The sequence below is a fragment of the Branchiostoma lanceolatum genome, chromosome 12 (genome assembly GCF_035083965.1).
Source record: "Branchiostoma lanceolatum isolate klBraLanc5 chromosome 12, klBraLanc5.hap2, whole genome shotgun sequence".
Taxonomy (NCBI): Eukaryota; Metazoa; Chordata; class Leptocardii; order Amphioxiformes; family Branchiostomatidae; genus Branchiostoma; species Branchiostoma lanceolatum.
Genome location: NC_089733.1, coordinates 7184899 through 7197876, shown reverse-complemented (window position 1 = coordinate 7197876; position 12978 = coordinate 7184899). Strand labels below are relative to the sequence as shown.

At 42.5% G+C, this 12978-nt stretch overlaps 1 protein-coding gene across 1 annotated transcript; it reads right to left on the bottom strand.

Moving 5' to 3' along the window:
* Positions 1–264: 264 nt before the first annotated feature.
* On the bottom strand, positions 265–11103 carry LOC136446133 (homeobox protein engrailed-1-B-like). Its single transcript, XM_066444423.1, has 2 exons — positions 10000–11103; positions 265–1371 (listed from the first exon to the last, which is right to left on the bottom strand). Exons 1-2 carry the CDS (start codon positions 10412–10414, stop codon positions 1040–1042), a joined length of 747 nt encoding a protein of 248 aa, XP_066300520.1. The 5' UTR covers positions 10415–11103; the 3' UTR covers positions 265–1039.
* Between the last annotated feature and the right edge of the window lie 1875 nt (positions 11104–12978).

Here is a 12978-nt window from a genome sequence, read left to right as displayed (position 1 = left end):
ATTCACATTTTCGTGCTTCTAAAATTCTGTGCATGTATATGCGTGCGACTGAACCTTTGCCAAAACGTTTGCCCAAATGAGTATATCAAAAGCACTGAGGGCTATTGAAATCAAACAAACCGTTTAGAAGTTAATTGTTCTACCTTTTGGTACTAACGTCTAGAGATCAACCGTTGTATCTATATCTAGAAGTTAAAGAAAAACATAACCTCAACACTAATCACCTATGATAATATACAATAAAATAACATCACAATTCCAGTATTACATATCGGTGGAAATATTTAATAAACTATTTTACACTTTTCACACAACGACAACCTCTTTTTTTTTCAACAACTTCTCTCAGACAATTTGAAATATACATATACAGTACAAGTTTTACCGTAAATTCTGGATGGAATGAAGAAGAGTGTCCGGCATTTCACCACAAGTGAACAACGAACGTTTACGTGTGCTCCAATCTCTAGGAGCCAAAACATAACTTCATCGAATATCGACAACAACAACAAAAGAAAAAGATAAAGAAGAAAAAGAGATATTGCAACTTGCTCGCACGTGGCAACGACGCGCAATTGTACGGGTATTTACAACTATTTCATTCTATAGAGACATACGAACAAATTTCACTCGTCCAAAAAATCACAAGTATCAGAGACTGACTGACAAAAATAATATCCATCTCCAGTTCACTGTAGATATGTAAATATAGTAAGGTAGACTGATCAAACGAGTCGTTCTTTTGTTCCGTTCAGTCATTTTTCTTTTCGTCCACAAAGAATCTCTCCCCCTCTCTTGTCATTCGAAAATATGCGTCACAATAAATTAAGACACCGTTCTTTTGGCAGATTTTAAACCTAAACAACGAACGATTAGCGCTACTTGATGGTTTTGGATTTGAGCGGGAAACAGAGTACTGAAAAGTCTGTTCAGAAGTCTCCGTTTTCAGACGATATGACCAGACTGTCCGTGTTTCTGATGTCCGGCTGTCCACAATTTCACGGCCCGGTTCTCTGGCCGCTGAGGTTTGTTTCACAAGCTAGTCATGCATGTCCAGGCCATGCTCGTCTCCCATTGTGGGCATGGTGGAATGATTATACAGGCCTTGTGCCATCAGATGCAGCGCTAGTCCGTTCCGTACTCCCGCCGCCTTCTTGATTTTCGCCCGCTTGTTCTGAAACCATATCTTGATCTGTGACTCGTTTAACTTGAGCTCTCTGGCCAGGTCTTGTCGTCGCTGCTCTGTGAGGTAACGGTTTTCTTGGAACTCCTTTTTCAGACGCTGGAGTTGTTCCGAAGTGAACGCCGTCCTCGGTCGCTTCTCCTCGGCTTTCTTCGGGTCTTTCGGCCGGGATTTCCGCGTTCGGGGCCCTGCGGTGCGAACAGAGCATCGGAAAAGAATGGAGATATGTTCAATCCACTGACGGGTCTTAATTAGTAAATTAGTCAAATTTATTGCACACGCATGCCCTATGGCTAATTGCAAATACATGTAACATTGACAAAAGAAAGACAGATACAATGATATACTTCTCCCTATGTTATACTACATTTAAAAAATAGAGCAAGTTTTGACGCCTTTTTTGAGGCAGTGGAAGACGAAATCACCCACATCTTCTAAAGTATATAATATGTCCTGATTTTAATAGTAGACTTGTTTTCTCGTGGTCAGGAAAAGTGTGAAAATATCAATGCATTTTGGATACGCTGGTAAGGAATACATTTCTAATGTGATCATCATAGAATTGATAACTAGAGATGAAATGGCTTTCGTCTTCCATTGCTTTAGAGGGGGAGTATATACAAATCATACCCCGCACGGGTAAAAACGCAACTGAAACATCTTCATTTCATGACTACGAAAAAAATGTCGGGGCAAAATAAGAAGTAGGTTATTCAAGATAAGGAAACGAGATAAAAGACACACGCATTGACAAGGTTATATTGATTCACAAGCGGAAAAACATATCCATAATTTCCCGTATTGCATTCAATCGTCGTGAAATATCAATGGAATATATGTAAAATATAAAGACATGTCGTTCAATTTTCCAAAAAATTTCTTGTCTTCTTTTGTATCATACATTCATTTGTGTTTAAGTACACATCTCAGTGTAGCTAGAATCTGCCATACAATAGAGAATACCCTATGTTTTATATCTTTAATAATTCCTCACTATTACAGTGATTGCGGTCAAAGCAAGTACAAATAAATCATTTTAACACGTTCTAAAATGTTATAAAATCATCGATGAATAAGTTATAATCAGCATAAATACGGAAAGAAATTATCTTTAATGCCGAATATTCTTGCGCTAGTCACAAGGGCACATGGTTTCGGCAATATCCGTTATTACTATAATTTCAGCTTGATATTAACACACTAACGCAACGTAATTTCTCTGTTATAAATCTAAGAATTTATCTAAAATATATGCAGGAATATAGAATTCCACAACTAAATACAAGTGTGCATTACATTTCTATTCCTTGTTAAATGGCTGCTAGCTTTTATCATATATTGTATCTATCGACGTAAGTCGAAGTCATTGACTAGGGATTCTTCTAGAGGCAGAGATCTTCATCGAGAGAGAATTTTCCGACTCCGTATAAGTTGATACCTATCAGAGGAAATGTACATGGTGTATGATTCTACCCGCAGGGTATGTATGTGTGATAAAGTCGTCCGCTTCACACAACTAGATACCGTTTAGAATAAACCGAGGTGAGAAACACTGTCTCAACAAACTTACTCCAGTTATTTGATGAGATAAAACAAAATGAATTCAAGCTTTCATTCTGAAGGCGACGATAAAATACATTTTTTATACTTGGAAATATCATATTACAAAGAAACGCGTGAAAAACTACAGTACTTGACATCTATTTGAGTGATGCTTCATGATTTAGATTTAAGACAAGAAAACGCGTTCTTCAGCTCTAGCCCTTTGGCGAAACGATACGAATTTCATATCACATTTCACTTCTACAGAACGGAAATAAACAATATGAGGAAACAATAATTTCTAGGCAAGATATTTATTGTATTTGATGGAAACTTATAAAGAATTGAACGCTTCGTTGCATTTTGAAATCTCAAAGAACGGCACAGCTGTTAGCATTAAGAGGGCGCAGGTAGAATGCATTCTCACGCCTTGCACTGAGAACTAAGACATGCACTGAAATCTAGACGACAACTATATGTAGAAGAAGCCTGAGGCACATTCTTGGCACTTTAAGGAACATAAACCAGCTTCTTGAGGTCAAGAAGAGCACTTGACATCGAGGCTAATCTTGTCCCGGTTTTAATTTTCCTTTAAGGGCTGATCTTGTGAAACTGCTGCGTTGTCGTAGGTGGCATCTGGTGGGTGTTCGCGGCACAGTAATCATCTCAAATTAGTTCTTATTAGTCATACATGGAAGTGACATGTTTTATGCCAGAATTTAATGTACCGCTAACATCTGTGCTGGGATGGACCCCCGCCGACTACCGGTGGCTACTTTCTGCCGTGAGCAAACCAAAATAAGCTTTCTAGAACACTGTCAAGAATGTCAAGCCGTTTAGAAAGGAATTTATGTGGTCTAGCAACAAGAAATGGTGGTTATTTCTTCCGAGTTTCAAGTATTCTACCTTTTTCAATTCATTGGCAACGTTTACGACCTTCCGTAAAAAATGCGGCCACCCATCGTTGTAATTTTTCAAACATTTGCACCGTTGAAAAATCTCTACGGGTGTTGTAATAATTCATTTTTAAATGGCGTAATGATAGATTATATCGTTTAAAACTTGCACTGTTTCTCGGCGACCAACCGGTGAAAAATTCGCAAAGATAAACATCGAATTGTTTGGCTAACGTTCACACGAAACGCTGTCTTGGTCGACCATGTTGAAACGAGACACACTGAGTGTATGGAAGAACGCTACAAGTACACCGTCGAAGGGTGGTAGCAGTGTTTTGATTTTGGAGCATAATATTTAGACCACAAGAGCATTATGCGGTATTATGAAAGAAAACAAAGATGTGGTATAGACCTATAACTCTTAGAACAGTGACAACCAATTAATGCGAAACTAGCTTGTAGTATAAAGTTTGAATTACAGCAAAAACGACCATCAAATACGTTGAAAATCATACAGGGCTCTACGCATTTCTGATATGGAACGATCTGCCAAAGTAGACATTTCAATGCCTCTACTTACAAGGTACAAATTATCATTTTCACAGTCTGAACAGGCCAAAATACAACTACACGACGCAACATATCCGTAGCTAGCAAAGAAATATCATAAGAAATAATGTCGAAGTATTCTACCTGCGGCGTCTGTTTCTTCTATAAACGGGCAACGCGATTTCTCAGCTTTCTATTCAAATAAACACCGTTTGACCCGCAGAACCATGAAAATACGTCAGTAACCAATCGGAAATACAAAGTATACTGTAAGCACGAGGGATAATCTCACGGTACATCGGCAGATTATCGTGCTAAAAATGAATGTAATGATTACAAAACAACGAATGCGTTTTCCACCATATGGTAATAGATACGGCCAAGAACGCCGGCGTCTGTAGTAAATGTTCGGCGTTTAACTCCGTAAATATTTATACAAATAGTTCGGCATGGCTTCACCAAGCGAAATGTGTACACCTTTTTCCTCCTAGCGACGATTGTTTTGTATCAAAATTTGACACAAATATCTTTTTTCACAAGAAACAGTTGAGTTTAGATCGCTATAAGCAAGCTCGAGTACACAATGCTACAGCAGTCTTGAATATACCTAGCTGCTAATGTTGAGTTTCACCTAAGAAAAAGCGAACCTTCCTGGAAGGATCTTAAAACAACACGTTCACACGTTCTACGTGTACAAACAAATACCTACACCCATGAAATGAACACAGGAAAGAACTGTCGGTTCCAGAAAAACCACAATTACTTGAAGACGACCGTGAAGAAAACTGACAACCTCCTTAGCAGAGCGCTGGCGCTAGGTTCACCGTTTGCCCCATATCTCAAACGCTTGTCTCCCGGGGTACTGGCATTTTGGGAACGCAAACCCAACGTCTAGACGGAACATTTGTTGTTTTATTCCCCGTAAAGAAACAAAAGAACGCCGGGGACACTCGTGGGAAAGCCAAACAACGGAACAAGGTGGTTGGCATGTTAGTTTTCGTTTCTGGTGAGTATATGTAATCTTTAAGCATGCCTCTTAGAACGGCGTGTGGAGAAATGTTGTCTTTAGTAGCTATAAACATTGCTTACTCTTGTCTTGAATTAGACATACAGTTGCAGTAGGACGTCAATATGAAGTGCCGACGCCTGGAATAAGAACTCTAATCCCAACACCATTTGTTCTAAGACACACTGAACTAGATCTAAGATTATGACAGTTTCATAGACGCGTTCCATGGTTATCTTAAAATTTGTCCTTCTTTTCCTCGAGTGTTAAAAGGCGTGCATCGCAGAGGTGCTTGTGTGAAGTATATTCGTCATTGAGCATCATTTTATAGTTACTATAGTATAAGTATATGGCTTTCGATATTGTTAGCGCATGTGGCAAGGGTTTCCTTTTTTGAATAGAATCATTAGAGATAGAACGAATAGTCACCATACGTTGATCTTATGCCGAGTTTCTGAAATATTTGTAAATTCTGCTCTCTTAATGTTTTCGATACTATGAATTTATTTTGCTTTGTATCATAAGCAATGTATTTTGGTACGGATATCAATTTGAATGGTGTAATAAGATTTCTTTGCTGTCTATAGTAAAATCAAACACACAAGCGCGCTCACACATGCACACGCATACGCACATACACACACACACACGCGCGCACACACACATACAAACACACAAACAGACGACAAAAGGCGTTTTTGTTCATTTGAAAGCTGTCTAGAGACATGTTTGTCTGCTCTAACGTGTTTTAACAACTTGAATGTAACTTGTGTGTATCTGACTACAATTGCAAATTCAAAGAATAGACACATATTTAAAAAAAATATGCACAAAAGAAGGAGCGAATATCAGAAATTCCGAAAGATCTCGGCGGGATGCCTCGCTATCGCCGTCTACACGTGGCTATCTTTTAACCACCGTTAGATCATCTATCGTCAACCCGCTGAACGAAGAACAAAAAGCTCCTAATCGGCCCGAAGGCGAGGTCTACCCGCCGGTTCCCCCATGGCCGCCCGCTCACCACGGTAGGTACCCTTCACATCAATCGGGAACAGTTTCCGTACGGCTTCCCGGTGTTTTTCCCTCGGGTCTCATCATATCTCTTTATTGCCATATTATTTCAATTTTATTCATATTGGACAGGATGAATGGAATCGTTATCAGTGCGTATTATAGCGGCAATGGCTCATGATATGTCCAGCGGCAAAACGTCACGTTTATAAAATCGCCGCCTTTTTTATTTCATAACTGCATAAAACAGATTATATAGGATCTAAGAAAGTGAAGCATCGAACATAAAAAGAAAGGTTAAATGATGAGTGGGATTTGGTTTCTTTGGGAAATGTTATCTCCGAGTTGGTGGTCTCGTTGAAAAGGCCGTTTGATTTTGGTTATAAGACTGTCAGATGCAATTATAAACATATGTCTTGAAAGGTTTGGAGTCGTTTTTGTCGGCAGAAATACACAAGCATGAACAGGGAGGAACTAAACTTTCTTGACCATTTGATCATTTGAAGAAGCTAGTTCTATCGCCAAAAGATCACTTATAAAACACTACTGTATAAATGTTTGTGTTAGCGACGATGTTTAACTGGAAAGGCGATGCAGTGTGTACTAACACGAAGTGTGGGGGTCACCGTACTAAAATACACAGATAGAAGCTGGCGTTTTGCCTAAGTAAATATCTATATTTCCCAATGGTTAACCGTTATTTTCCTACAGTTTTTTTTTATGGCGGCTACAGAAGAAAAACTGATATTTTTGCGTTTTCTTGGCGGACGAAAATTTTCAACTTAAGTATGTATCGAAGCTACTACATACTTTATTCGGTTGGTAATATTTGTAACGTTAAGTCTAGACGAAAGAAAAGAGAAATAAAATTTCTGCCACGATTGAAGTTTTATAAATTTTGCTGTTAGCTTTATGTTAACACATCTATTTGTCCATCATTTCATATTACTGTATTATGTAAAAAAAAGCTTCATATGCCAAACTGTCCTATATATTCTTGAATATGTTACAGTTGGTCATTGTAGTTTCTAATATAAGTGTTGCGACGACAAGTTTTGGTCAAAAGAATTAGGCAAAGAAGAATATATTCGTCATACAGTGATTGTCACAGCTGTAAGTTTTAATCCAAAACCTCCATATCAGAAGTGACTTTTTGTGCCTTGGGAACTCTACAACTGTCAGCCGACCAAACGGACATCTGTTGGGGCCATTTACATGTAAAATCTAATCGGGTTTTAATATCGGATTTAGCCGCAAGTCAACCCTCAATCATCGTATAAAACAAAGCCAAGGGCTAGGAGGGAACTCTTGAGCTAATACCACAAATCTCTCTCCTGGCCATATTGTATTTGAAAGTGTTTATAAAAGCTTTAGGCGAAGTGATTGTGATCTAGTTGTTGAGGATTTAGCCAAACGATGTGGCCAGTGTATTAAAAAAAGCAGCCGCGGATGTTGTGGTTGCGAGGGTGTACTGTGCACGAGTGTACAACGAGTTTTTGTCGGCCATTTGTAACAATTTCGCCGGCTAACTCAAGCTGACACCAACCGGCCCAAGTTCTTCCGTAAAAGCAGTCAATTGCGACTGAGGATATTGAGAAGAAATGGTCAACTTTGACAGACTGTCAGACAACGTTTAGAGAAATCGCTTCATCCAAATTGATAGAGTGAGCTTTTTCCTGGAAAAGCCATTTGCCTGTTTGTTTCAATTTTTTGCTTGAAGCACAACAGAGAGAATATAAAAGAAGGCATTGGCCACCGCGTGGCAAAAGTTTGCGATACCTACGCTTTCTATTTCCTCACCTCTTGTATAAAGTATATCCTTTCTTCTTGCACTGTGGTTTTCGAAGAAATGTACACAAAGCCTTGTGTGGACTTCTGAGCATTAACTGTATGGTTCTTTCCTGGAAGTGCGTACAGTGAGTGCCGTTCTTATGCTGTTTTCATTAAAACTCAATCAAGGAGATAACACGAGACAGAGACTGGTTCTAACACCCATCTCTGCACATCCCTCTAAAGCGGTAGCAGGACAGTTCGGCCCATGGTCAGTTCGGCCCCGACGTTTCGGCCCCAGGTCGAAGACGTTTCGGCCCCAGGCCGAAGACGTTTCGGCCCCAGGGCGAAGACGTTTCGGCCCCAGGCCAAAGACGGTTCGGCCCCAGGCCAAAGACGGTTCGGCCCCAGGCCAAAGACGGTTCGGCCCCAGGCCAAAGACGGTTCGGCCCATTTAGTTATTATGTGTATCACCGTACTATGCAAGGTAAATCTATGTGAAACAATTGAACTTTAAGACATTAAACACATTGAACATTACGTCTTAAAACATAGCAAACCCACCTGTGTAACACCTGAAACCGCGTTTCAGAGACCGCGTTTCTTTTGTCAGACAACTTCAACTTGTTGTTTGGCTGAAACGCGCATCGGTAATCAACCTGATTTTCAATCAGAGACCGCGTCGCTTTGTCAGACAACGTCTCTCGGCACTTCACGCGCATCGGCAATCAAACGTGATATTCAATAGAGACCGGGTCCCTTTGTCAGACCACCTATCTTGGTACTTCAAGCGCATAGTCAAATAGTCAAAATTTGCGATGGGCTGTGGGCTAGTTAATCTTGAATTAGAAATGATTCAAAGAGCATGAATGTGTTAGTGAAAAGGAAATCGACAACACAATACAATACAACAAAAAATTCCACGCCATAACTGGTAACAACTTCAACATTTAAAATGGTTCGGTGATGATACAATTCGGGTGTCTGAAAACTGTCGGGGAAAATTGCATCTGAAAAAGAAAATAAGAAGTCGAAATTAAAGCATTGAAACACGAACCAAATCTCCGTATGATGCCCTGTTGGAGGCTCGGACCGAACCGTCCTGGCCCTGAGGCCGAAACGTCTTGGCCCTGAGGCCGAAACGTCTTGGCCCTGAGGCCGAAACGTCTTGGACCTGAGGCCGAAACGTCTTGGACCTGAGGCCGAAATGTCTTGGACCTGAGGCCGAAACGTCCTGATTTGGGAGGGGCCGAACTGACCATGGGCCGAAACGTCCGACATTCCTCTAAAGCTCCCTGACAAACACGTTATAAAAGCGCCATTTCCACCCTATCATTTTCTAATAAAAAATTCCCTCCCGCGTTTATTACTTAACAACCACTTATCATTATAACCGAAATGCGGGATGTTATCAGTGTTTAGAGGGACGAGGTAGAAGGTAATTTCCTCCTATTCGGTACAAAAGACGAGCCTAATAATCAGCTCAAGTCGTATATCATGAGCTTTTCGGACGAGTGTGTGTCAGGTAGAGAGATATACCCGGCTATGGGACGGCTCTTCGCTATTCCGACCTATTGTCTGTTCTACTAAAGCTGTATTCAGGCGGCTACTATAGAGGACTGTTTCCATAATGATATAGATTTTTGCAGAAAGATAGCGACAATACTGCATAATAGAAACGTTTGCGAAGCAGAGATATCTGGTAAGAATTATTGGTAGTTTGTATGGATGTAGCGGTGAGATTTTAGGAGATAGGAAAATGTTGGGCTTGGGTTTAGAGTTTAGAGAGAGTGAGCACGGTCTGATAACTTTGTCTCTGGCTCATGAAAGTGCCGCGAGACTTTTCTAGTCTGTCATTTCGGCTTCACGGCGCTGTGGGTTTGTGTGGGATACGGCAGCATACGGTCTGAAGAATGTCGTCTGACACCTAAACAGGACAAGTCTTAATCTGTCCGTAAGTCCCGGCTAAGAAAAAGTACTAACACGGAGCTTACAGATTATCACATGTGTTCTAGTGTGGGAAGTTCTAGGCTGTAACTTACCAGAAGATGGTCGGTCGGAGTAGCGGGTACAGTAGACCCACGCGGGCCAGATCATGGGCTGGGGTACCGGCTTACCGTCCTTATCGTCTGCGGTAACGGGCTTGGCGGGGTCTTCATCGAGCCGGAGTCCTTCGGCTGTCGTCGTGTTCTCCGGCGGGACGCCACCGGGGCTGGCGGGGAGGGAGGGAGAGAGGTCCGCCGGTGTCGGCTTCCCCGGACTGGACACGGGAGAGGAGTCGCAACTTTTACTGTCTCTCTTGCGAGCGCCGAACTCAGGGCGGAGGATGTTCGCGATGGAAAAGTTGGTGGTCCGTGGGCCATCGGGGCTCGGGCTGTCCTCCTCCGGCTGGACGGGGCTGTGTGGCGGCGGAGGGCTCGCCGGGTTCCCGTTCTCCTCTGCGCTACTGTTCGCCATCTTACGGTCCTCCTACTCTCTTCAGAAGGAACTTCGACCCTTATATATTGAAGGAACCGAAGACGCACACGAATCCAAAATGTCACTCACTATTACTCCTACTTATAAACGCCGGGTCTTCCGAGTTCGCTGTCTATATAAACAACTCCTCTCAGTTCACAGGCCTGAGTCACTTAGCTGTGTGGTTGCCCCTCGCTCTGACAGTGATTGTAGGAAACAGGTTGCCAGTTCCGGGCTGAGAAAACCGGCGATGTTAAAACTTTGGGAAGCCAGCGGCCGGTATAATTTGCCATCCATCCGAAAACAGACACTTTGCGAGAGGCTATATAGGGAGGGGCGCGTGCCGTCGACCAATCAGAGAGAGGCTCCAGTCATATTCGATGACACATGATGAATTGGAGATTCCCCACACAAATGGTGCCGACCCCCCTCCTACACATAGATTAATGTCAAAAGACTCTTCCCGCAAAGTCTTAATCGTCGCTTCTCAATTATACAAAATTCGGACCAGATCCCGTTGGGGGTAGATCATCTCACGTCGCCGTAGGAAACCATAAGTTTACCATATGAAAGGACTAGACGCACTGCGGTCTCTTCAAAAAGGACCACCACTTTCCTATTGTCCAGTCCGACCCATTTTTGGCAAATAAAGTGCGAAACATGCTAAGGGACATTAGGCAATTTTGAGCGTTTGCGAGAGTTTGTAAAGAACTATGATATAACGACTTTGCGAGCCAGCTATCTCAATATGCCCGCTAGCTTTGAAGTCTCAATCGACTTTACCGCAAGATTGTTACGATCCTTTTCGGTGGTCTTCATTATACAGACCTCACTCCACAACGTTTAACTTCTTCAGAAAGAACGTTCCACGCATGCGCGAGGTCATAATCAAGATGGCGACTTACCTTACGATTTTGTTCTTTTAGTAGCGGGGTTTCCGCAAATCCCCTGTCAGGGGCTCAAACGATTAAGTCGAAAATTCCCATCGGGAATCGTCCCATGATTGACTTCCACGCAGTATCAATTCTCCAATGTTTGTTGTTCTTCATGAGAGCGGTAGGAGGGCTCGGTGGGAAGGGTTGTCTCCGGTAGACGTCAGAAAGTTCAGCCGGCGTTGCTTGCAGTGGAAGCAGCCGAAAACACTAAAGAAATGCGAAGAGAGCATAACTCGCTAAGTTTTCCAACTCCTCCGGAATTCGTGGCATCTACTTCCAGAAAATTGACTCGTAGGTCCCGTGACGAAGACTCCAGTCCGGTTTGACGGCAGCAGACGGGGCCGTGCATATCAAACTGTCGGCTCCGTAAGTGCTTCAAGACCCGAAGGATCTCTCTCCCAGCGTGGGTCCTATGTCGGGACCGTTTTTATCGAGATCTTATCTCAGAAACAACACCCGAGATCTCTGAGAACCGTTCGCCCTCTTCAATAATTTTCGACACCTCCGCTTTAATGACGGAGCTAATTATAGAAGAAATCGACTTTTCTCTGTTTCCCCCGACCTTCACAGGTTGTCCCCGCGCGATTTTTTTTTAATATCAGACGCCAGACTTCACATTTCTCCCCCCGACAATGTTTTGACATGAGAGAACACAAGGCCTTACACCCGAGTTGACGTGTCCCGACAGTTTGCCGTCTTGACAGCTACCATACCGTCACATACGCTCCATAGCAGCGGCCAAGGAACTTCCTTTATTAAGACACAGTCCGTTAATTGGGGTACCTGATATCGTGGGATACTCGGAGGCAAGAGACGGCTGCAATTGCGAAACGCATAACAGTTTGGCCGCTGCCTGTCGCCCCAGGCAATAGAGGGACCAATACGAAACACGCGGTCGGAACAACTCTACAACAACCAACACACATGTCAATCTTGAAACCCTCTCCTAACGTCTATATTCATGCGCGGGAGCACCATGTGGTTATAATTTGCTGGCTGACATATTTAGGAGAAGTTGTGACGTTTTTGGACCGGTTTTTGACGAGCTGTTGTCGGCTTTCGGAAGGACATCCGTCAACGAGGGAGTCCGGGGAAATACATCCCAGCCCTCAACTTCAGTCTGGTGGCTTATCCAAACTTGTTCCGTCTGGGAGCACTCAGTTTCCGTTCATAACCAGCGGCGAGTTTGACAAGTGTTGACTTGTTGAGTTATAACTTGCTCCGTTGTTTGATTTCTCAGGCCCGGTGGTTTCAACAAGGGATGTGTTACTAAGCAACGTTAAGATGACAGACTTTAACAAGCGTATAAAATCACCGATTAAAAATGAGAGTAAGAAACACATTTTAGGATACAACCTCAACTAAAATCTATGTAACGTCAGGTAAAATATGTAGGATTTGAGTAAGGGGGAGGGGGGCTTGAAAACTGGCAGTCATCAATTTAAGAAAATTGGGCCACTAACTCTTGAGAAAATTGGTGTGGGACGGATGCAGGAAGTATTTGTCCGCTGCCAACAGTAGAAAGTGCTCAATGACAGGGGTTATCACTAAAGGGCACCCCAATACTTGTCCTACCGCAAGTTGAACAACAGGCACACATACAGTTGTATGGGGGACTCAGTTGTAATG